This window comes from Gobius niger (assembly GCF_951799975.1).
Source record: "Gobius niger genome assembly, chromosome: 16".
Classification (NCBI taxonomy): domain Eukaryota; kingdom Metazoa; phylum Chordata; class Actinopteri; order Gobiiformes; family Gobiidae; genus Gobius; species Gobius niger.
The window spans coordinates 22,914,183-22,939,987 of record NC_136867.1 but is presented as its reverse complement, the minus strand read 5'-3'; the positions used below and the strand labels follow the sequence as shown (position 1 = coordinate 22,939,987).

Genomic DNA, 25,805 nt, shown 5'->3' with positions numbered 1-25,805 from the left:
TCAAGACGTTAAGCCAATGCTTGATATTTACTCTTTGTGGTGTACAATTCCCCTAAAACACGAGTGTCTGTCAATACTTGTGCCTGTACGTTCTTGACAAAAACGTTTGTGTAAAGAGTCAGGCTCCTTCTTACATCAGTGACCTGATCCAGCCCCTGCCCGGGCTCTGAGGTCTGTGGATCAGAACCTGCTGAAGGTTCCACGCACTCGTTTTTGGACTAAAGGTGATGGCGATCCTTCCAGGCTTTGGAATGATCTTCCGCCCTCTTTGAGCTCAGTTCACTCTGTTGACGCCTTTAAAAGCAAACCTGAGACTCATTTATATCTTCAAGCTTTTAATTATTACTCTTGGGCTGCTATGAGTTTTGTATAGTCTTGGCCTTTTATATTACATGTAATTTCTGATTATTAAACTGTGTTGTGAAGCACCATGTGGCTTTTTGTCTGTGAAGGTGCTATATAAATAGATGCTACTTACTAAAATGAACACTGGCTCCAGATCTATTAAACAAGCAAAGCATGATTTTTTTCCCCCCAAGTGACACAAGCCAGTACCACCTTTTTTTCTTTTCTTGATAGCTGTGGTGAATTATGGGTGATTTTGGCTGGAGCAAAGCAGCGAAGGCTAAACTTATGTATCCTTGGCAAATTAGCCGCATGCTAACCAAAGGGAGGACACACACCTCCAGATGTAGATGTTGATGCTTGACCACGCCCACTTCAGACCAAGGCTTTGGGAAACAGTTGAGATGCCACAGATGTTGAAATAAATACGGCAAATACGACAAATGTATAATATTTTATTAAAGAACTAAGGTCCAGCCATTGTCCTGGATGAGTCATTAACTAAATGTGCAAATCAAACATTGCTCTGACTAAACTATCAAACCAGCTTAAGTGCAATAACAATAAAAACACAATCATAATAACATATTCTGAAAACAAGATGCAGAGTAAATTAGTGTGATAGTTAGTGTGGTAATTGTATAATGATACAACTACATAATTTTAGCTTATTAGACTATCACAATCATCAAAAAGTACACTCTCCTTTAAAATGGACATATCCTGCTTAAATAATGACATAACAATATTATGGTGCTTCAGCATTGACATTGTGGAAATTATGAAAATACTCACAATGAAATCAGACTGAAAGGTTAGGAAACACTTGGCATCGGCTCATACAACTTTGTTCAGGTTTGTTCAAGTTTGACACATAAGGCTTTGTCTGAAAGCTTAAGGCCCATTAGTGGATACAGAAAAAACATTTCTGTTATAGGCTCTGAAACTATGCCAGGGACAAGTATTCCATGTACTTTTTACTGCATTGGCATTAACCATGTAAGTGTTAAAATGTCCTCAATGGCCTCTGCAGTTTGGTCTGAATTTTAACTTCATGTGGAGTGAGTGACTTTCAGGAGTCTCGCGATGAGTTCAGAGTGTGTGGGATAAAACGTCAGTCCGTCCACCTCCATCGCCAGGTTCCCAGTTTTCCCGCTCCTGACCCCGAAACGCACCAGAGTGGACAGAAAAGACTCCTCCTGGAAAATAAATAATGAGTTATTATTACGACTGAGCTATTCAAACAAACCAAACAGATTTGCAAAAATATTAAACACATCCTCCATGCAGATGGTAACTAGCTAAAGCTAAATCTGCCAAGCATCTTTCATTAATATTTTTGCACTTTGTCCCGGTTGCTATTTAACTAAACTTCTAGTGCAAGTGAAAAGCTGATAGACTGGCTTCTATCTTTAATACAAGATGATAAAAGTAATACAATATTCCCATTGGAATATTGGGAGTGACACGACATATCCAGTGAAAGGCAACTTGACAACACTTTCTACATTTCCCCACACGCTTACGTTTCCTTTTGTTCTGGACAAGTTGGACACAATCTCCAAACATGTGGTTCAATATACTGTAGTAAAGTGAAAGGACATAACTATATTTTATTGAGATACGATTTCAGAAAAGAACAATCAAGATCAATCAAGATCCCTACTACCTCCCTTGCTAAATGGTTCTTGTTGGGATCCGTGAGGATTACGCAGACAAAGACTTTTCCGTTTGTTTTTGTCTCCAAAAAAATCTACAAAAACTAACTAGTAAAACTGAACTTCTGCACAAGGCGTCTATGCGTTGTTGTTTTAAGATAGATAAGCAACAAAAAAACTTAAATCTCAGTCACATGACCTCAGAGATCTTCCTAGATGGAGCATATACTGCGATAATGATAATTATTGTTCCCTATTCCCGAATGGATTTCAGTATCTCAAATAAATGCAGTTTTCATTATAGCAGCATGTGTGTAAATAGACACAGTGAGGTAGTGGGACTGCATGAGGATCATTAAAGAATATGGTATTACTAATATTTTAATGTATTTTTTAAGTCTAAATGAACTAAAAGGGTCAGTTCAGTTGTGTGTGGTTTACCTTGTCCACAGAGGGGAGTCCGGACGTCCATCTCTGAGTCTCCTCTGGGGGCGCTGTTCGGTTCAGGCCCAGTCCTTTCTTCAAGTAACGCTGATGTGAGGGGCAGGTCTGCAGCAGGAACAAGCCACACGCCACGGCATACCCGCCCCAGTTCGACACGCCTGCAGGGGGCGACAGAGAGGGGAGCTTAAACAAAGTCATGAATAATATTGAATTCAGGCTCTTTTCATATGTGTCACTGTAAGTTCTGATGGTTTTGTCCCTTCTTTTCTTATCGTTTCTGTTCTTAAATAACTTTTAATAGTTTAAGTCTAATTTGAATCAGCAAAAACGCTACATGGACCTAAATTCTCGGTAACGGCAGACTGAACTGCACACACAGGGACTCCGTACCACAGGTGATGGCGTAATCAGCCGGGACGTCACTGGCGATCAGGTCTCCTTTGGGCATCAGGCTTTTCACTTTCTCCTTCATTTTTCCCATCCCCAGCTCGTTTCCACCATCGCCGATCCCTTAAACAGACAACATCTTAATCAATTTATCCCATTTGCATTAAACCCCGCCTGATCCTCCCATGTGACCTGCAGTGTGACTGACCTGTTGTAGAAATGCCTGGGATTCCTTTAGCGGCGATGAACAGGTCGTCAATGGGGTCCACCAGGTGCTTAATGTTGATTCCTCTCATGTTGTAGTAATTTCCATCTGCGGCTCGTCCGCTGCGCTCTATCGCCACCAAGTGGTCATACCTGTAGTCCACAAATGAAGACTTGTGTCATCTTGTATCTCTGTAGTTACTGACCAATCAACGCACAACAAGATGCACCACAAGGATCAGTGTCTTATTAAAAAATACTGTTATAATAATGTATATACAGTACAGTGATTGATTTAACTTATTGCTGTGGTACTACTTGTCGGGAACTATTTTTCCTTGGTGGAAGGATATGAGTTCACATATAAACCCCCACTTTCATGGAGCGCATTTTCTCCAGTTCGGCTTTACCCAAATCTAAAAGCTTCCTACAGCCTACAGGCCAGTGTGATGCCTCTTCTGAAAGCGAAAACCTACAAAACAGATTTTTCCCCCCGTTGTGTTTCCATGCTGTCGTATTTTTTTTACTTTTTCATAATTTTTTGTGATCTTTTTACCACTTTTTTGTCACATTTTTGTAACTTTTTGTTCTTATTTATGTCGCATTTTTATCGTATTTTTGTTGTTATTTTGTAACAGTTTTCATGCTTTTTTGGATTTTTGTTTTTTACTTTTTTGTTGCGTTTCCCTCTTCATTTCCGTTTTCTTTTCGTCACTCATTTTCTTTTCAAGAAGCTTTTGGATTTGAGTAATGCCTGGATGCCTGGAAAATAACTGGAACATGTGCTTGGTCCAGCTGGGGGTTAAGAGGTTAAATAAAAGCGGTCAATAATAACCTTGTGCCTTCAAACACAGAAAAAAAATGCCCATCTGTACAGCAGGTGTTGTTGTGAATCGGTGGCATTAGACAGAACATCTGATCAGCACCACCGACTGTTCTGGACTGTACATATTAGGCTTTTGAAATGAACAAAACAAATGGCCAAATTAACTGTTTTACTCAGAAGTTTTTAGAGAAATGTAATGGAGTTAAAGTAGTAAGTTACTGACCCCATCTGTCAATCAACACACCAAAGCAGATGTGTTACAACAGATTTTGGTAAATATTTTAGACAAAATTAGACCTGGGTTTGCTGACGTCTCCATCGTGACACAGGAAACGCACGGCGGAGTCTGGGCCATTGTCCTCAAAAGTGACGAGGGGTACGGGAGCAGACAGCACACCTGACAAGAACAATCAGCCTGGTTATCGGGGTAAAGGGACTATACGGAGATAAAAACTGTTAAAATTCAGTATTTTCCTCCCCCTACATGTTCCAGCCATGTCCTAATGTGTAGACTGAGCTCAGACCTGTTCACCACAACTGCCTCTAAAATAATGCACTGTCACTCAAAAAGTTGCAGTTCTGAAGTGCCGTCATGCAGTGGAGTAAAGAAAACAACCTGCTTTTGAACACTTCAAAAACATGTGAACTTGTTATTGATTTTTGTCACAATAGGAATCAGTTGCCTATTACTATCCAAGATTCTGATGTGCAGATTGTTGAGAAATGTAAATTCTTGGGTGTGACTCTTTCTCATGACTTGAATTGGAGCTCACATATGAACACTGCTAAGAAAGCGAGACAGCGCCTCTTCTTTTTACGCAGGCTTCGAGAGTTTACCCAAAATACTAGGATTCTTTTGAACTTTTATTATTGTGTAATTGAAAGTGTCCTGACCAGTTGTATTACAGTGTGGTTTGGTAATCTCACTCTGAAAGAGAAGAAGGCTTTGAACAAAGTGCTCAGCCAGCAGGACCATTGGCTGCACTTTGCCGCCCTTGGAGGCCACATATAAAGCTCGACTACTGAATCGAGCTTTAAAACTCGCAAATGATGCCTCAGGCCACCCTGCTAAAGCCTTTTTTGAGATGCCTCCTTCAGGGAGAAGGTATCGCTCATTCATATGTTCTACTGATCGACTAATTAACAGTTTCTTTCCTCAAGCTGTGATCACTTTAAACAAGGCACTTTAAACAAGCCCTCCTATTATATTTATCTGTGTGGACTTTTATTGTACAATATTTTGCCCTTAGGCTTTTAATGTGGCATTGTTTGTTTGTTCTGTTTTTTATATTGTGTCTTTTTACGTGTTTTACATATTGCACTTTGAGCTCTTTGCACATTTTTTTCCAATGTGGTTTTTCAAACTGCAAATTGCCAATAAATGAATTTGAATCTGCACAAGCTTAATATAGAGACTGCAGTTACACCTAAGGCCTGAGGTGGCAGTAGTGAGTATAAAAATGACCAACTTGCATCTAGTTCCTGTTAAAGTGCTTTAGAGGTGCTTTGACATGGTAAAGAGGTGCTAAAATACAGTCAATCTCAGGTCTGTATTTCAATTTGACTTATTATGTAAAGCACAAACATCACACTCAAGATAATAATAAGGCAAATTGTAATTGTATTGATCTGCAGTTTAAAGCCTCTATACTAGCGTGGCAGCTAATGGTGTCATGGGAACCTCAGCAAACATCCACTTGAAATATGTAAACCAGGAATGTTCAAAGGTGAGGCGGCAGGCTAAACTTGGCCTTTCAAGAGCTTTGACTTTGCCCCGAGGAGGTGCAAAGGCTTTTGGAATAATGTGTATTTCTGGAGTGATTATACTGTCAAAATCTGGTGCTAGGAGAACACGGCTGTCATGGGTCTAGGTCTACACGGGGATCATAGAGACATGTGCGACCAAATTGTGCCAACCTCGATAATAATTCCACATGTGCATCTACGCATTCGGCTGAAACGTCCAAAGCTCTAACAGAGGAGAGTGAGTGACTTTAAAAGTAGTTAAAAGGGACTATACGGAGTTTAACCTCTTAACTCCCACCTGAACCGAGAGGATCTTTTTCCTCACGTCATCAGATTTTTTTTCCATCATTTTTTTGTTGGGTATTCAACAAATCTTTGTAACTTTTTTGTCATTTTTTGTCAAATTTTTGTCATTTTTTTGGCAATTTTCTATCATATTTTTGTCACTTTTTTGTCATTTTTTTAGTCATTTTTTGTCATTTTTTTGTAATTTTTTTGTCACATTTTTATCACATTTTTGTCATTTTTTGGTCATTTTTGTAATTTTTTCGTCAATTTTTTATCAATTTCTTGTGACATTTTTGTGACATTTTTGCCACTTTTTCATCAATTTTTCGTCACTTTTTTGTCAATGTTTTCTCACTTTTTTGTCACATTTCCATCATTGTTTTCGTCTCAGTTTTGTTGCTATTTTCACAGCTTTTTTTCCAGAAGCTTTTGGACAGGGGTTAAGCCAAACTGGAGAAAATGTGCTCAGTTCAGGTGGGAGTTAAGGGGTTAAAAATATAAAATGATGTATTTTCCTCCCCCTACATGTTCCAGCCATGTCCTAATGTGTAGAATGAGCTCAGACCTGTTCACCACCACCACTTCGGGTCCGGGGTACCGTCATGCACGAGCTCAATATAGAGACTGCAGTTACACGTAAGACCTGAGGTGGCAGTAGTGAGTATAAAAATGTCCCACTTCCATCCAGCCCATTTAAAAGCGATTGCCTTTGAGATCCCCGGTCTTTCCTCTCTCACCTGATCTCACGGCGTCATCGATCAGGTCCTGGTTCAGCTGCAGGCCCCTCCTGTCCGAAACCATGGTCACCTGTTTCCCCAAAGACAACAGCATGTTCGCCATGGCAACAGCCCCGGGTGGACCATCTGTCTCGTCAGGAGGACTGCGGGGAGCAAACAGGCATTACTTATTCATGTGCTTTTGTTTCTCGTGACCTGCGAGATGCTTGTAATTTGTTAAACCATGTTCGAGGTCTCAAAACTCATTCCATATATAAGCAGCATGTTTCACACTTCATGGAGCAGACTATCAATTATCTTTTTCTATATTTATACAGGCAGATGTAAAATTTAATGCATTTTAAGGCCCAGATACAATATTTTAATACCGCAAACAAAGGAAAAATTGGTGCATATTTAGTTTTTTCATTTCATTTCAACATTTCATCAAACAAAAAAAAGGGATTTGGACAAATTGGGAAACTTTAGAACAAAAACAAATGTCGATTTCTGCTAAAACTGCAGTTGAGTATATTATTGACCATCATTTTGTAAATTTGTTATGCTTTTAAATTACATTTAAAGCCTTGATTTTGGCACAATTCACTAAAAGGGACTATACAGAGTTTAAAAATGTTAAAATTATGTATTTTCCTCCCCCTACATGTTCCAGCCATGTCCTAATGTGTAGAATGAGCCCAGACCTGTTCACCACAACTGCCTCTAAAATCCTGCACTGTCACTCAAAAAGTTGTTACTTCGTTTTGTTACTTCCGAGGTGCCGCTACAGTTGGTACAGCATTTTTGGCTACTGGGCCTAATAAATAAGTATGTTCAGTCACTTTCTGTTGAGTTTCCGAAATATTGATTGTGGTATTAACGAGTTTTCTGTAGTTTCTCGCACATCTACGACACCGGAAGTAGAGCTGTGATGTCACCAAGCGTATAGGAAGAGATTGGGAGAGGCCAAATGCTGACATCTTTTTAGCATTTAGCTGCCTCTGCTATGCCAGATGTTCGGACAAGTAGCTTTGCTTTTGTCAGTCTACCCCAGGTATAGAAGCCATTGGCCCTGTGCCACAAAGCCACTAGGAGGCACCGGTTTGGTAGAAGCTTCGGACGCGTGTTTCCTTCCTGAATGAGCCCAATACTCAGAATATGTGCAGCAAAATGTCCTTTATTTCGTCTTGTGACACGGTCAAAAGACTGTTTCTCCTCACCGGTGCAGCCCATCACAGCCTGATTACGCTGCTTAAATAGGCAGAGGTCACACCCTTAGCGCAGCAGCGACACCTATAGGCCATGTGGTACATTTTGGCCACTACACACCGGCCCCTTAATTGTCTCTGCATGAGCCAGAACAATTACACGTATATTCACAGTGGGAAACAGGACATTAATGTTTTTTTTAACTTTTCTCTCAATATCTCTAAAAATATATATATTTTACATGCACAAAACCTTCAATACATTTTTGTTTTACTTTATTTACATTTCATAAAGGAGTCCATTTGGAGTCACAAATAAGCATTTTATTTGATGTCCTGAATTCCATCGTTTCCGCTTGTATGCCTTCGGTTGTTTAAGGTGGAAAAGATCTTGAGCTTCTTCAGAAAGTCTGAAAAGACCGAGGGCAAATAGGCCTTACAAGAAATGCAGGATCTACTCAACTCCTTGTCCAGATCCAGCAAAACATCAACAGTAAACTCACATCTCTTCAGCATGCCCCCTCTATCCACAGTCAAACCAACATCAGGGAGGCCTGTCCTGCCCTGTTCTTTCCGCAGAGGGCTTCACAAACCCTTTCCCAATAGGGTTTCCACAGCACTTGGCCCTATAGCTTTGCTGTAAGCCACATCAGAGGAATCCACAACTTTAGAGGGATTAGGCTTGCTGTTGGAGATGAAGATGTCATCTTGTTCCTGAGATGGAGTAGGAACGTTGAAGAGCTGATCAAAAATGCCTGGAGTAGTGTCCTTGACAGGCTGGGAGGCCCTCATCAGCCCCAGCCCCTGTATTGTCACTGGAGTGGCAGGAGAGGTAGTCTCTGGGGGAGGTAGAGTGGAACAACTTCATGGCAATGTGGGGTTTCTGCTTTAGTAACTTATAGTAGAGTCTGTTTTATGGTTGTTGCTAGATTGTCGGCTCGGGAGGCACGGTCTGCTGCTCTGTTTGTTTCTTGAAAAATACAAATAACCCTAATCCTAACTCTAATCCTAACTTTAAGGTTAATCTTATCCCGGGCCCTAACCTTAATTTGTGTCATGGAATGGAGTGTTGTGCCGATGGATATCATCGTGGTGGATGAGCAACATCACGATGGAAAGCCACCATTGTGATGCCACACCCCCTCCCGTCAGAAACACGCGCTGGTCTTCTGTAGGCCTTGTAAACCTACACACTTTGCAGGGATTGCACTGTAAATTAAATCACGGATATAACTAATATGCACGCTAGTTTCAGTAGCCTGCCAGAAGCCACAATGTGTTAGCCGTAATTATTAAAGTAAAGACGCAGCGCTGCTCTGTTTCTGACGCGCGGGGCTCTCTCTCTCTCTGCAGCTCAGTGCGTGGCTTTGCTTTGCTTTGCTTCGTACGGAAACTTAAACCGTTTTAAAATGACAAAATGGCTCTCACATCGGAGCAAGCTGAGTGCGCATGGGTTTGGATTATTCTCACGAAGGACCGAGAGAGGAGAGAAAGAGGCGGAGTTACGAGGTTCACTGTAAACATCGTCAACGGCCAATTAAGGGACCATCGCCCAACCCTAATGGAATGTCACGTTTTCACAGCAGACCGTCCCTCCCGAGACGACGATCTAGCAACAACTTAATTTCCTTTTCTTTTATGCTCACTTCCTTGGAGACAGTCTTATGTCGCCTGGTAGACTTCAGTGAAGCATGTTAAGTAATGTTAACATCAGCCATTTTGATTTCTAACTCAAGTTGTTCTCTTTTCCTCCTAAGAACTGCCATTTTCTCTTCAAGTTCATGCTTTTGCTTTAATGCAGCTTTTCGAACCAAAAGTGCTGCTACTTCTGCTTTAACTTCCAAGCGAGCTGCATGAATAGAAGAGCTCAGCCTTTTTTGTGAAGACATTGTGTTTTAGCACTAACTCATCTCATTCACATAAAAGCTTATCCTGTAGAGTCCTTTTTCAAAATAGCTGACAATTCATACTCGTCTTAATGAGATGAGCATGTCCACTGATGTCCAGAGTTGGAGGCTCTGTCCGTGCAAGACAAGCCAACCAAGCACTGGCCTTTTGCTGTTGCTCCCGTTCCTCTGTTCTTTATCCAGAGTCACCAAACAACCGGGCGGCACGGTAGCACAGCGGTTATTGTTAGTATTGTTATTATTATATACCGAGTTTGTAAGCATTTAAATCTTACAACCGTGGCAATCTTCTGAAAGCGCTACAGTATTCCAATTTCCAAAATGTCTTTTCCTACAACAGTTTGGATCAAAAACAAAGGACAAATTCCCAACAAGGTCAATAAAGTTAACAAAAGGAGGAAAGTGATGTAAAACCAATGCATTATTATCATTCTAAGCTACAACTGAACACTCCTACACCAACACTACACCAACTTTGTAAGAAATATTAATCTTACAACCTTGGCAATCTTCTCAAAGCGCTATAGCCAGTATTCAACTTTAATAAAGTTAACACAGACTTACAGACTGCTGTTTAATGTCTGTGTAAGCCCTCACTTGCACAGAAGTTAAAGTCCATCCTAAATCCATTTTCTTTGAGCCAAAATGTCTTTTTCAACAACACTATGGATCAAATACAAAGGAGAAAGTCCCAGCACTGACAACAAAGTTAACAAAAGGAGAAAACCTATGCATTATCATCATTCTGAGCTACAACTGAACACTACCAAGCCAACACTACCAAGTTTGTAAGAATTTTAATCTTACAACCATCAAAGCCCTACACAAAAGCCAGATCAAATTAAATTTAAAGTCAGCAGCCAATGGAACCTAGACAAACTCTTAACCCAGTGGGATCAAAGAGAAACCTCGGGGAGAACCAGAAGAAAAAGGAGAGATCCACTCCCATGGACGGACAGGCTGACCCAGAAGTCGCTCCTCACAGCAAGAAGGTCCCAGGTTCGATTCTCAGAACAGGTGAGATGTTTCTGAGTTTTCATGCTTTCTCCATGTTTAAAAGAATCACCCCATAAGACTTTTACGCACAAGTTGTGTTAAAAACATGTGCGTGAAAGTCTCAAAGGTTGATCCATTCAGGCTTGGAGAAAACATGAACGCTTCAAACAGAAGCATCTCACCTGCTCTGGGAATCAAACCAAGGACTTTCTTGTTGGGAAAGATGGGAAACTACTCAACCAATGTGTTAATTTTGGGATGGGGGTCAGGGGAAGGGAAAAGGGGGGAGTCCAGAGCAGCAGAGAGACCTGGACTCTGAGAACATCACGCTGTTCCCCTTAATGTGTAACCCAATGTGACACCAGGCTCCACCAGACGAGCAAAGAGGAGACGATGCAGCCTTCATAAGTCACGAAATTAGATCTTTCTGGCTTCGGCATGTTGATTATCTGGTGGGTTTCTGGGGCACTTAAAGATGTATCTGGTGGGATGATGATCGGTTCCTTTGGGATGGCGAGGTCAGGAATCAGTGAGGCTTCAGTCCGGGCTTTTCTACGGCAAATTCCTGGGAAAAACTGAACATTGACTTTGGCTTCACGCTCACGTAGCAGTGAAGCCAGACTCGCATACGCTGAGAGACCGATAATCTCAAATGGGACGGTTTGGAGGGAAAGGGAGATCCCGGTGACGGTCACGTGGAAGGACGAGAAAGAAAAAGCTGAAAGGGGAGGGAGATAAAAAAAGACCGATGGGTAAAAGTTAACATTTAAAAACAGCTGATCCAAAGGGACAATCGGAGCATTTATCGCTAAAGCTACGTACGATTGCTTGAAAGGCACCCAGCTCGGCAGAGGGTACGGCCAGAAGGACAGTGGGGATATGAAAATGTATAACGGCCCCACATTAAAGATGCACAAGCGCGGTACATAGTTTATAATGTTGACCACCGTCTCCACGAATGACACCACTTTTGTGAAGCCTATCAAGACAGATTCGCTTGTGAGAATCACGCCTCCGACCACACTGATAACTACCCCGAGGGTCACAACTGCAATGTAGCGTACGACCGCGAAAACAACACAGAACCAGAGAACCGTGACTAAGACTTCATATAACTGCTCTAACAGGTTTACAGTCCAAGTTGCCCAACTGTCAGGGTCCCTCGATATGCGGAACAATATATCTTTTAAAGACATGTTAAAATACATTTTAACTGATCTGAACTCAGACACAAGTCAGAGCAACAAGCTAACAACGTCACACGCCTCACCACACTGTGGCTGAACGCTTCACCTCTCGACGATCACCTCTACAAGAAACGTATAAATACAACTCCCCAACAACGATTTAAATCTTCAACTACGCTTAATTCTGTAACTGTACACGCTCACAACTGTCACAACAGAGATATTTAGCTGCAAAAGCCAGGACACAATCTATCTGTCTGTCAAATGTCTCACAAAGCAAGCTGCGAACTTTTCCTGTCGTCATAGCGATTCACAGCCACATGACCAGACATTCTAAAGTGCCTGGAATTGCCCATATATGGTCATGTTCGAAGCAGCCAGAGGGGGGAAAAATGTATACAGACAGAATCTCTGGAATCGCCCATATATGGTCATATTTGAAAACAGTTATGGGGGAAAACAATTTTGAGAAAAATCGAAACATGTTGCTAACGTGCTAAGGCTAACACCAGCTAGCGCTTGCTATGACTGCTATTTTTTCGCTTCTACTGAACAATGTGCTGTGAATAAACATCCATATGGACCGATTTATTTGTACGTGATAAATACGTTTATATTTTGCTAGAAAATGGCTCAAAATCATCTTGGAGGCCAGAGGTTCTGCGCTAGAGGCTAAAAATGTGAGACCCATGCCCGTTTTCACACAAATGTCTGTACACACAACATACTACGAGGGGACAATAGTGATTTTGCACAACAGTCTTGAAAACGTAAAAATCGAGTGCTGCGTCTTCAGACTCAGACCTACTTGTGCATGTAGTGTGTGGGGAATCCGGTTGTTATGGCGACAGATGAGGCGTGGGACAGAGCCAGGCAGGACAACAGCAGCTCGTCCTGAAGAACGATGGCACTGATGCCTCGGTCACCTGCGACGACATGTGATTTATCCTAATTACACAACAAGCAGTTATGCAGTTTTCAAATAACTGTGTAATTACTGCATGTACTTTAATACAGTGGTTTGGCAACGGGACCAACAATCATCCTGGGTTGACAAGCCATGACCCAAATATGACTTAGACTTGTGAAATAAAATGTAAATTATTGTCATTTCCTTAAACAATGCTATTGAATAAGCATGAAAGGGACTATACGGAGTTTAAAAATGTTCAAACTAAGTATTTTCCTCCCCCTACACGTTCCAGCCATGTCCTAATGTGTAGAATGAGCTCAGGCCTGTTCACCACAACTGCCTCTAAAATCCTGTACTGCGACTGAAAAAGCTGTTACTTCGGGTCCCAAGTGCCGTCATGCACAAGCTTAAAATAGAACCTGCAGTACGCTGAAGACCTGAGGTGGCAGTAGTGAGTATAAAATGACCAACTTGCAACTAGTCTCTTCAAATACGCCATAAAAGCTGAAATTATGATTAAAACAACTTGATAAAAGTAATTTTAACAGGCACAAGTACTGACTCTATACTTTATCTGTACATAAATATCAAAAAAATGTTTTGCTTGCGACCCACTGAAAATACCAGCACATTAGCAATACTTGATTTTTGATACCGATACCTGAACAATACTTTTTTCGATTTTACTTTTACTAAAATATATTTTGTCTCGGAGCTGAAAAACAGAACAATAATGGAAGATCTGCAAACTGACAATATATTTGTAGTAAAAATGGGGGTAAATTGTGGCAAAAATAAGGGAAATTGTGTAAAAATAATGGGGGGAAAATTTAGAAAAAAAAATGTGTACAAAAAAAATCTGGAAAAATTGGGTAAAAAAAAAAAAGGGAAATAAATAAATGAAAATTGGGCAAAAATGGGGGGAAAAATTTACCAATAACATCAAAACTTGGATCTAAAGATATAAGATTTTTTTTCCATACCCGCTTTCAATGCTTTTATATTTCAATACAATAACTACACTACCCACCCGTTGAGGACCACTGCTTTAACATCCCTGCTGTTCTTTGGAAATACTTGGTGCACAAACTTTACTCTTTCAATAAATCTGCCTTGCCTTGCGTGAGTGTAGCAGACAATAGTTCACTCGTGGTGCAAACCTGGGTCTTCTGCGATGATCTTCTCCAGCTCTCTGATCTTGCGCACGGCCCTCTTTGAAGCTAAGCTGTAGAACAGAGGGCGCTGGGACAGTCGGAAGCTCAGGGGGGTCAGGAGGGGGTCAAGGCTCTGATGGGACAGGCCCTCGGGGGAGGAGGAGTCCGGGAGGTCAGTGAGGAACATGCAGCCTGGAGAGTGACTAAAGGCCAGCGCCGGCTCTGGGAAAAAGAAAAAACACATTTTCAATTCACTACTAGACAAAAATCAGGTATAGGGCCTTTAAAAACACAGGCTAAATGCAAATCCACACAGTAACATAGCATTTTAAGTAGAGAAAACCTTTGATTAATCTCCTGACTTACTAGTGCTGAGAACCGCTTCTATGGAAGTGACGCCACATGCCCAGAAGACGGGCACATCACCAGGCTGCGGGTCCACGGCGTCCCCATACTCTGGTCGGGACAGGTCCTGGATGCCCAACAGAGCTGCGACACATTTAATTATTAAACACCTCATAGGCCTCTGTATTACATTCTAGATCAGGGGTAGGCAAGTTTGCTTGGTGGAGGGCCGGTTTTCTTCATCGTCAAAAGACCAAGGGCCGGACCCTTCAATTGAAGCCATTGACGTAAAGCATCACTTTCTACATATGCCAGTGTTGTACATCATATACACTAGGAAAATGTCCATCTTAAAGTAGATAAATTTCTTAAAATCGCTTTTTATGTTAAATGTGAGTAAATTTAAGATGAGATAAAAACGCTAATGACAATCGAACAAATAGAAATCCCACTGGAAATCAGACAAATTAACTTTTACTGTAAAAAAAACATTTCTTTTTCACTTGAAATTATACAAAATAATCTGAATTAAGAAAAAACTTGAAAAAAAACGTGCTTGTTCGATTGGCCAGAATAGGTTTTATCTGCTCTAAGGCCAGACCAAATCTACTCAAACTTTAGATTTAATCTCTTAATTCAAGTAGATTTAAGTCATTTCTTCCTTTAGATGATTATTCTTTTAGGATTATGGCCTTAAAGGGTGCTCTGCTAAGACATTTTAAGGAATTTACAGTATTTTTCACATTTCTTGAGTACTTTAACAGGCATTCGATCTTGGATTTGGGTCATAAGATTTCTCTAAATCATCGCGAGGGCCAGAGTTTGATGATGGAGGGCCGGTTTTGGCCCCCGGGCCTGACGTTGCCTACCCCTGTTCTAGATTGTGGTCTGATTGGATAAATACAGATGCTATTTTACCTGGGTCTCCGATGTGCACTGGGGCTCCGTGGGCCAGCGGGTTCAGATGAGAGATCTCCACCGCAGTGTCCAGCATTTCAGCGGGGACATAACGCAGCATGACCACCAGGGGGCAGCGAAAGACACCCGCTGGTACACAGGACACTGAGGTCTGTCACAAACACAGCTGTTTCAGTTTATACCCAAACTCAGCAACACTTTTAATTTAATAATCAGGGCTCGAAAGACATTGACCTCTCCTCATTGTCCACTGTGGTTTTATTAAAATCCCACGTTAGTCTTAGGGCTCTTGATTCTTATAAAGTTTAAACTAAAACTAAATTAAAAGTGTTGACTAAAATCTCTTGATATATTTATAGACATGCCCCTAGAGGTCATGAGCGCCACTGCAGGTGTCCTAGGATGTTGTGTTTTTTTATTCTTTAATTGTAGTTAGCAGTTAGCTTTGCCCGTTAGCTTCTTCTTCTTTGATTCCATTAGTGTGTATTGGTGACTCCGACCCGGTGGCAGCAAATTTGCAATTGTGGTTTTCTGGCCAGAGACACCAGGGGGAGATGAAAGACACCGCCAATTATCCCATTAACACTTGTATTACCCCCAGAGGGACTATGAAAAGGATTCATTAAGATAAACAAGTTACTTAGTACTGCTTTAAAATGAAAAGAAAAGACTCTTTGAAACAGTACAGTATGAACAAATCATGTTAAATAAAGATAATATTATTGTATAAAAAGTAGGATATGTAGGAGAACGTGTCACTAAACTAAATTATAATTTTGGTTTCACACTAAAGCTAAGTTAAACTGTGAACCTAGTCTGTTACAAGGGTTTCCTCTCCGGACTCCAAAGAGCACTTCTGAAACATTAGAAAATCTTCTCAGTAAAAGTTTGAACTCTACCTGCATTTGTCTGGCAGACTGGTGTTGATGTCCCGCCTACGTTACTCACTCTGTACATGCTGACGTTTTTCCTTTGTTCCACATTGCGGATGGGAACGCCGGCTTCCTTCAGTTTGCCCTCGAAGCCAAAACTGCAGCCCAGAAAGAAACACAACATGTCCCTGTGCAGACATGCAAAAGCACAACCGGTTGAGAATGGTATTTCACGTGTTGACATCGAGCTTCTGGACCAACATTACTTGAGAGGATTGCTGTACTCCCTCAGGCTGGACACTGTTTTCAGCATTCTGCCGTGCTCGTACACACAGTACTGGGAAATATCGGTCCTAGAAAGAAGGAAACATGCTGATGAAATAGTTGCTGAAGTTGTGATCTGTTTAGTTTAATTAAGAATGGGGGTTTACTAAAAATGTAATAATTTGGGTATGGATGGGATTAAAAAATATTAATAGATTAGATATTAATGGATTCAAACTGGCATTACTGAATCGTACATCAAAAATATGAAAACTATGGACTAAAACATATTCAGCTTAGGGTGACACAAGCATGTTGGTGATTGCCTGCTGTGATGCACTATATAAGGAATAATAAAATATTAATCTCAAAAAATAAAAAGCCATGCACACCTTTGTTACACTTTGGACACCTTTATTAAACCTTGCACTTTAACATGTTACCCCCCGCCTTAACCTTCAACCATTGCCTCCAGTTCGACTTTACCCAAATCTAAAAGCTTCTCGACTGGAGTGCCTCATTTTAACTTTTTTGTCATGTAGTTGCCGCAGTTTTGTCACTTTTTTGTCGTATTTTTGTCTCTTTTTGTCTTATCTCATGGTTTTGTAGTGATTGACATAACTAAACCAGCAGAAGTCTAGGACCAATCAAGAATAATGTGGGCAAGCAAATGTAATGTCTAAATGAAGCCAGCAGTAATGCAGCACATGGATAGTTGTCCTGGACGTCCCCCATCCTTAGACCCTTCCTCATGGCAAGGATTTTTTTTTTCTTTTCTTTTTAACATATTTTAGGTCCAGGACTGTGGGTGAGAGCCCAGGGCACAGTTTATACACAGCATGACACAGCGAAATTCTCACTGAATTGCAGTTGTCAAGCCATTGTTCTGTAATACTCAAGCGTTACATTAAAGGGACTATATAGAGTTTAAAAATGTTAAAATTATGTATTTTCCTCCCCCTACATGTTCCAGCCATGTCCTAATGTGTAGAATGAGCTCAGACCTGTTCACCACAACTTCCTCTAAAATCTTGCACTGTCACTCAAAAAGATGTTACTTCGGGTCCCGTCATCCCGTCGTGCCGTCATGCACGAGCTTAATATAGAAGTTTTTTATACTCACTTCTGCCACCTCAGGTCTTGCTTGTAACTGCAGTCTCTATATTAAGCTTGTGCATGACAGCACTTCGGACACGAAGTAACAACCTTTTGAGTGACAGTGCAGGATTTTAGAGGCAGTTGTGGTGGTTCCCTTTAAGGAACAGGCCACAGTTTTTACATACTGAGATATGTTCTTACCTGAGCTTAGACAAGTTGATGCGTACCTGTCTGGTCGTTGTGCGTGCCCTCAGTCACGCACAACGACAGCATATTCCTATAGCTCCAAACGGGGTGAAGTTAGAAGCGACCAAGCTCTTCCACGGGCACAAAGACCAGACAGGTACGTATCAACTCGTCTAAGCTCAGGCAAGAACATATAACAGAAAAACAGTGGCCTGTTCCTTTAAGGAAAGTTTACTTTTAAGCAATGCACTGCACACCCTGAGTTTATGTACACAGTCACGAAAATCATTCATAAGATGATAAAAAAGAGCTATGACTCATCGACTGGGTCAAAGTACAGCTCGGACCTGTCACTGAAGAGCCCCAAAGTCTGCTTATATTTACTTGGATTTGAATAAAGGCTGAAACATCTTTCCATATAAAATCTGAACCCAACTGAAAATAGTAGCCATTTGCAAATCAAATAGGTTGGTGTTGTTCAGGTCATTGTTTCCCAATCAGGGGTAGGAAAGGAAAGTTAGTTTTAATTTTGTTTTTCAATTAAAAGTTTGATTTTCAGAGCTCCATTTTGAACACTATTAAATACTGAATAATCTTAGTTTAGTTGGTCACTTTGTAATACTTTGTAATACACTTTGTAATAATATTGGAGTATAACGACTCAAGCGAGATAAAAGAGGTTGGGAACCACTGATTTTGGTGATATAATGTCCTCTGAAGAGAACAAAAACATCTCCAGGCGGACTCCTAAAGTAGGAAACGTGCTGACCTTGAGACCTCAACAAACATGTTCAGGAATGCACGTGATTCTTCACTCTTGCAATACTTTAGCACTTCATAAATCATCCTTCACTCGAATGTTTCAGGACATGTATATTACACAACGTGAAGAAAAAAATAAATAAAAGCCAAACTTAAATCAATTACCGTATGTCTGCATTTTGAGCCAGTGGTCCACCTGAAGAATCCCCGGCTTTGCTGACATAGAGAAGAGGCAACGGAGCCGTGTTATTCCTACAGAAAGCTTCAAAATCTTTCGCCAAGGCGGACGGCAGCAGGAGAACATTAGCTTGCTGAAATCCTGTTGAGTATATAAACACAAGACATGCAGGGTTGCAACGTATTTTTTCCAGCGTACATGCACACACTTAATGATATTCCCTACATCATACCATAAGCTAACCCTGTTGTAGTTTTAATACTTGGATCTTCATTCCTGATTTTTAGCCTCAATTCTAATGGACTAAGGGAGCTTAAACAACGGCGCTGGTCCATTGCAACAAGTCGATCGCAACATGTACCCCGTGCGGCTGTGGAACAAAAGTCGGCAAAAAGTCACTGCAGGGCATAAATGCTGTGTTGTTCAGCATTGTGTTTATTCAAGTTAATATGTAAACAGATAAGGCTGCAGTTAAGCTTTGTAGAGGTGTTGAGTAAATTAGGAAAGGAATGTAATCTAGATATCCTTCTGCATTTATTAGACTAATCTATTGAAAGTGTCATTAAAATTAGCTCTGCAAGATGAAAAACAAATCAGTGCTGCAATTATGCTATTTATCATAGAGAATTACATAGTTTCATTTATTTACCTGTGCTTCCTGTGGAGTAAAAGACTCTTCTCATAGGTCTCAATGTTGCCAGCATGTTTCCGGATGGCCTATCAGAAGACAGAAAAAATGCTGTTATGTTTCTTATCCCTTGCCAGGAATAAGTAGGTCAGACTGGTTTAGTTGATTATTACACACAGTCAAATGCTGTCTTGTGTTAGAAATGCGCAGGTACTAATCAACATGCCTTGCCTCATTGGAAACGAATAGCCAGTCAGACTATATGGGCTAATAATAGTGGCTTCAGAGCAGATCAAAATAAACACACCTGGTGTAGGCATTGAAGGTCATATTCTGATATTGTCCTGCAATGTTCTAACTTTAAATTATGCATTGGCCTATGGAGAAAAAGTAGCCTGATTCAGCTTTTTTTTATTTCTGAATTCTCATACAAAGCAACTAGAAGAAGTTTCAATAAAGTTTATAGCAATAGCTAGTAGGGCTGGGGAGATCCACTTTTGTCACGATCCGATGCGCATCATGATACTCACGGGCCGATCCGATACATATTGTGATACAGTAAATAATTATGATTTGTAATATGCTATTTTCTCCACTTTTTTTTTTTTACTTTTTGTTTATTGACAAGTCAGAACAACAAGTTACAACAAGTTGACTTTTTTTCCCCCACCTCCCCAACAAAACGAAAAAAAAAAAAAAAAAAAATTAACCCCCGAGAAAAGAAAAAGAAAAGAAAAATGAAAATACATGAAAAAATATATATAATAATAATAGAATAAAATAAAATAATAATAAAATACATAAATAAAATACTTTTTTTAAAGGGGGGGTATTATGCAAAATCGACTTTTTCAAGCTTTACATCATGTTATTAAGTCATTCCCTCATTAAAAACATGCCTGAAGTGTTGCCTTAGCACATTCACGTATTTTCGAGTAATCTGTAGAAACTCTGATGGCAGCCATTTTAGGGATAAAACGCCTGATTCCTTCAGGAAACGCCCTCGACCTCCAGGATACGCCTCCAACCTTTCGTCACCAGCCGAGTAACCAACCACTGCTCCTCAGCAGAACCCCCTCCCCGCAGTGTCTAGCCCTAAGATGTAAACAGAGTCATCATGGAGGATTAGCTTCATGTGTTGTGAACCGGAGCCACAGCAGACTTTTACAAAGACACACATCAGTGTTTCTGTTACCGAAACACCCAGGATTAAAACCGGTGACAAGAACACTTATTTCAGTGTCTGGTTCTGCGCTGGGCCTTGATGATGCACAGAGCCTCCGGAGAAAGCTAATGCTAAGCTAAACCTCGAGTCATCACGTGAAAACGAGAAATATGCACACATAAAGTCAATAAAACCACCACACACATAAAGAACCGTTTAACAATGATCACACACGGAGCCTGGCTTGTTGATTTGGAAGTTTATTGCTCACATTTCATCTACAATGGGTCATAGCCGAGTGGTTTTCTCCCGGAGCTAACAAGCTAGCCGCGATAAGCTAACGGGAAAATTCACTGAATACAAGCAGCATATTATGCATTGAAAACGTCACTAAAACAGGCAACTGCTTGAAGCAGCCTTTATGATGATCACACACGGAGCCTGGCTTGTTGATTGTGTAGTTTATTGCTCACATTTCATCTACAGTGAGTCGTAGCCGAGTGGTTTCTCCCGGAGCTAAGGCACTATTAGCCACGACAAGCTAACAACCTTCACCTTCACAACATTCATTGAAAACAGGCAGCATATTATGCACAAATAACGTCAATAAAGCAGCAACTACTCGAAGCAGCCTTTACGATGATCACACAATGAGCCTGGCTTTACACATTTGTGGTTTATTGTAGACTTTTCATCAACAATGAGCTGTAGTCGATTATAACAAGCTAACGGGGTAACCTCGAAAAACCATTGTCCACCTGCACAGATAATGTCCGTCTTTGAATCGTATGGGCTCCTGCAGATCCTGGTGTCGTCCATGGGGGTATAGTTAGAGATCCATAGGGCATGGCAGATGCAAAGAGAAAGCCTCCAAACAGCAGTTATTTTTCAGGCAAGAGCCCCGTCCAAGCGTCCGGTGTGGAAGGTTTGTCTCCAAATAATATCCTGTGTGGCCATTGTTCACAAAGTGATAAACAGTAGCTCCTTTCCAACAATAAAAAGTAAAATGCACCGATCGTAGTTTCAATACAGTTGAGACAACGAGCGTAGTGTTGTGATGCCACAGACAGCGTGTGGAGGGGGCGTGTCGGAAAGGGTCAGAGGTTCTTAAAGAGACAGGGGCCTATTTCAAGTCATTCGCTAACGCCATTTTGAAAGAGCAATTTTATACAAGGCAGTTATTCTAATTTACTGCATTTACAGACCAACAGACGGTCTCGTCATCATTGTAGTGTGATATAGACTGGTGCTATGTGGCTGAAAAAAGCATAATACCCCCTCTTTAATACTGTTTTTAGCAATGTATGCTAACAGCTGCAAAGATGGCGTATCTCCATGGTAACTGCGGAATTCCCTGAACCCTTGACTTTTGTTGGTCTTTTGTGGCTCTTTTGTTACTTTATTGTTGCGTTTTTGTTGTTGCTTTTTTGGCACATTTTCTGTTGCATTTTTGTCATATTATTCATAGATTTTTTGTCACGTTTTAGTTGGTATTTGGTGGCTTTTCATGGGTTTTATGCTGCTTTTCTGTCACTTTTTCATCGATTTTTTTTTTCTCATCACATTTTTATTGCTGTTTTGACACTTTTTCCCCCAAGAAGCTTTTACATTTGGGTAATGCCAAACTGTAGAACATGTGGTCGGTTCCGGCGGGGGTTAAGAGGTTAAAAAAATGATGAAGGAGACAGACTGGAATCGGAATGAAACACAATATTTCACACTTTTTCGCACGTTTGTTACATTTTAACCATGCAATCCACCTTATTTTTTCCCCATCTCTTCTCCCAAGTTTAGATTTGTTTTACTTAAGCTCATTATGACTAAATCTGTCACTCAATTTCAACATAATAAGGCTACATACGTGCTGCTAAATGTTGATAATGTCCGTTAGCATCTCTTGCTTCTGACGCGCGCGCGACAGTCGCAGATTCGTCGCTTTCCGCTTGCGTCCTCGTCCCAAGTTCTGTGGTTATAAACTTACAATGCACACAATCTAACACATACTTTTATCGTGTTTTCCAGCGCTCACTTTGCTGAAACGGAAAGTTGAGCGCAGATTTCTGATGTGTTTGACTGCAAGAGAGGCACTTCCGGTGGGGATGTTATTCTCGCCTCCTTCTTCTCTGAGTAACGGTTCAGGCTGAAAAAGTGTGAAACAACTCCACCATCCGCCCATGTCCTGTACTTTACAGGGTTAAGACAGGTAAAGTACGATATTAAACGCTTTCAAGAGTTGTTTGAAGAGGTAAGTAAACAAAATCTAGCAATGTGAGTGTTTTTGTGGTTTTATGTCTGTCTATTATAATACACGTGGGGCGCCCAGAAAAATGTGCTATTACATTGTAGTAGGCTATGACATTTCAGTTGGCACACTTTTAAAACTTATTTCGTGTTGTGATTTTATTAAGATAACATTGATTATTAATATATTTACATAATGTGATACATTTCATGTGATTGTAAAACTACCTTGTAATAACATGGTAATAATGTCCCTTTAATACGTGAGCCACAGAAAGGATTCATGGGTAATTGAGTCTAAGGAGAAAAACAAAGCAAAACAAGGTATCTCTTATTCTACACTACCTAGATACATTGTACCTAGCTAGATTTAGTACAATGTGATGTGCTTTGTAACAATCTGTAATAACTTGTACCTATGTAGTACGTACACAATGGAATAACTTGTATTAGTACTTTGTAAGTACATAAGATAAGATAAGATAAGATGGTATTTTATTGATCTCACAGATGGAGAAATTGCATTCAACGAGAGAGCATCCGGCAGCAGCACCCATTCAGTGCGCACCACTCTTTTTTTTTTTCATAATGTAATATATAATAGGACACAAGACCCTTATAGGGTTAGGGCTTAAGGTTAGGTTAGAATTATATCTTATAACATTATGTACCTACAAACTACAAATACATATTATTCCATTGTGTGTCTTACCCATAGGTACAACTTATTACACATTGTTATAGAGCCATTACATTGTACTCAATTTAGTTAGTTTAGTTAGTCAATAGTGTAAAATAAAGTGTTACCCCCCCAAAAAAAATGCTTGATGTTATGGTCTGTTTTTTAAAAGTCTAGTCATTCATTGCAGGGAGGCAACATTTGGCTTGGGACAATTTATTGTTTAGCAAAATATTGTAATTCAGCTTTACTGTTATCCATGACCTCGTGCAAGGAGCTGCTGTTCTGCACAGCTTTTACAGTTTTTGATAAGATTTCTTTTCTGGCTCTGCGTAAATGCAGCTATGAGAACATTTAAATATTTCTAAGTTGAAAACAGACTCTATTTTATATCACACATCCATTCTGTGATGCATCACCCAAACGCAGTCACAAACAAAAAACAAATGTTTAAGCGTTAAAGGCTGGTGTCTGGTGTGGAGGAGTCTATCTTTAGGTTTCTGTTTTCTCCACTTGTTTTCTGAGTTTCGGGTCTCGAGTTCAGGTCTCCGGGTCCCGCACCGATGGTAAATAAACCTCTCCTGCATAAGACATCCTGTCTATTTTTCATCTATCCACTCCGACATCATTGTTTATTCTCTAACAACTGCTAATTTAATGATTTCATAGGAGGTAATTCTGCCGTTATTATAATCACATGCACAGCTGATAGAATAAAATCATAATTATTAAATAAATAATCATGTCAGCCTACTGTAAAATGGTGTCTTCCCGTCCTCCTCTCTCCATGGTGGTGCACTAGAGGGTGAGCAAACAGAGCTGCTGCCCCTGCTGCCCCTGCTGCCTCTGCTGCCTCCGCTGCCTCTGCTGCCCCTGCTGCCTCTGCTGCCTCTGCTGCCTCTGCTGCCCCTGCTGCCCCTGCTGCCTCTGCTGCCCCTGCTGCCCCTGCTGCCCCTGCTGCCCCTGCTGCCTCTGCTGCCTCTGCTGCCTCCGCTGCCTCCGCTGCCTCTGCTTCCGTGTGAGGAGGATGTCACACCACGCAAAGACGGCGTCAGGTTTGGAATGAGGTTCATCTTGATCAGACACACCTTTATTCTTAAAGTTCTGACTGGGGCGTGAGTCCTGAGTTTTGTATCTCTGAGAGTAGGTCAAAGTTACTGTACAATAAATAATAATAGTCTTGTTGTTCATTATTGTTATGTTGATTTTAAATGTGCCTTGTGCTTTTATGGAAGTGCGTGTGCATGTTTTGAGCCTGTCAAAAAATGAATTTCTGTCGCCTTCGGGGACAGACAACACAGTTTATCTTATCTTATCTATCTGACATTCACTCATGTATTTACTTCTGTGAATTTGATACATCATACAACCAGTTTTGTAGGGGAACCGGGAGCAGTGGGCACTATAGTGCACTGCAGTACAGGCCATTTCCACTTAGGGAAATGTACTGCTTAATATAAGCCTTAATCTCAGAATAATACAAGAAGACTATTCGTTGTTTGATTGAAACTATGACTAACGCTTCTGCCCCAGTCACCTGGTGCTTAATACCAGACATCCTGTCTGGCAGGTTATTTAATATGAGTGGCTGACACGCTAAGCGAGCGCACACCACACTGCAGGTTAATAGCGAGTTACCTGCTCAGATGGAAGTCTCTGATTTCCTCCGCGGTGCCACGTCCGAATTCAACAGATCTGAGTCGTAGGACGGGGGTTGAGCTTTTTTTTTGCAACCCGTCAAAGCGTCTCAGTGTGGGTTGGCCCTATGGAGCTCAACAGTCCCACCTCAGCTCGACCCCACTTTGGGTCACGCCACAAATGTAAAAAACCCATTCAAAACTTCAAATATGGAGTTATTTTTTTATTGACTAGGTTCAGGAGCAGGACCACGCCTCAACCAACCCAATCAATCAATCAATTAAAACTTTATTTATCAAGCACTTTTCATTTAAAGTTGTCGTGCAAAGTGCTTTACAGATTAAAAACTATTCCCGCCCCACCCGTGTGATCACTGCGGCGAACACTGATGAAAGACTAAATTGGATTTTGCAATTATTACAAGACTTAAAGCCTTTTTTATTGGCTTCAGCAACAGTGACATAATCATACATTAGATAATGCTGTGAAATAATAAGCCGGTATCTCAGTGGCTATATTCTCTATCTGTATTTCTTATCGTCTATGCACTAAGTACATTATTTCAAAGTTCACGTTTTCACCTGAAGAGCATTTTCACCTGACTAACCCATTTAGTCTATCAGCTGTGAGGCAGAACATGCTGAACTTTCATGAGCAAGCAAAAAGAACCAGCAGTGGTGTAAAAGTATAAAGATATCTCAGACCCGCCATGGAGTTATGATTAATCGTCATTTTACCAAAAAGATGGATGCCAATGAATTTTGTCCATCATTTTTGTTTTTATTTGCAATAAGTCACACACAGTATATACGGTACAGCAAGTGTAACCAAAGTGCCACAGAGCGTGAGTTG

At 40.7% G+C, this 25,805-nt stretch overlaps 1 protein-coding gene across 2 annotated transcripts; it reads right to left on the bottom strand.

The window, feature by feature from the left end:
* Window positions 1-1,265: 1,265 nt before the first annotated feature.
* LOC306975749 (D-glutamate cyclase, mitochondrial-like) lies at window positions 1,266-22,517 on the bottom strand. Of its 2 annotated transcripts, none has more exons than XM_079573475.1 (16): window positions 22,400-22,517; window positions 19,252-19,319; window positions 18,835-18,972; window positions 18,590-18,743; window positions 16,381-16,467; window positions 16,191-16,302; window positions 15,243-15,393; window positions 14,346-14,468; window positions 13,986-14,201; window positions 12,721-12,838; window positions 6,636-6,778; window positions 4,162-4,261; window positions 3,043-3,191; window positions 2,838-2,957; window positions 2,445-2,605; window positions 1,266-1,544 (listed from the first exon to the last, which is right to left on the bottom strand). In XM_079573475.1, the coding sequence occupies exons 2-16, from the start codon at window positions 19,304-19,306 to the stop codon at window positions 1,398-1,400; spliced, it is 1,974 nt and encodes a 657-aa protein (XP_079429601.1). In that variant the 5' UTR covers window positions 19,307-19,319; window positions 22,400-22,517; the 3' UTR covers window positions 1,266-1,397. The 2 variants fall into 2 exon arrangements, with proteins under 2 accessions (XP_079429601.1, XP_079429600.1); XM_079573474.1 differs by lacking the exon at window positions 22,400-22,517 and adding an exon at window positions 22,257-22,346 and having other exon boundaries at window positions 1,267-1,544.
* Window positions 22,518-25,805: the final 3,288 nt, after the last annotated feature.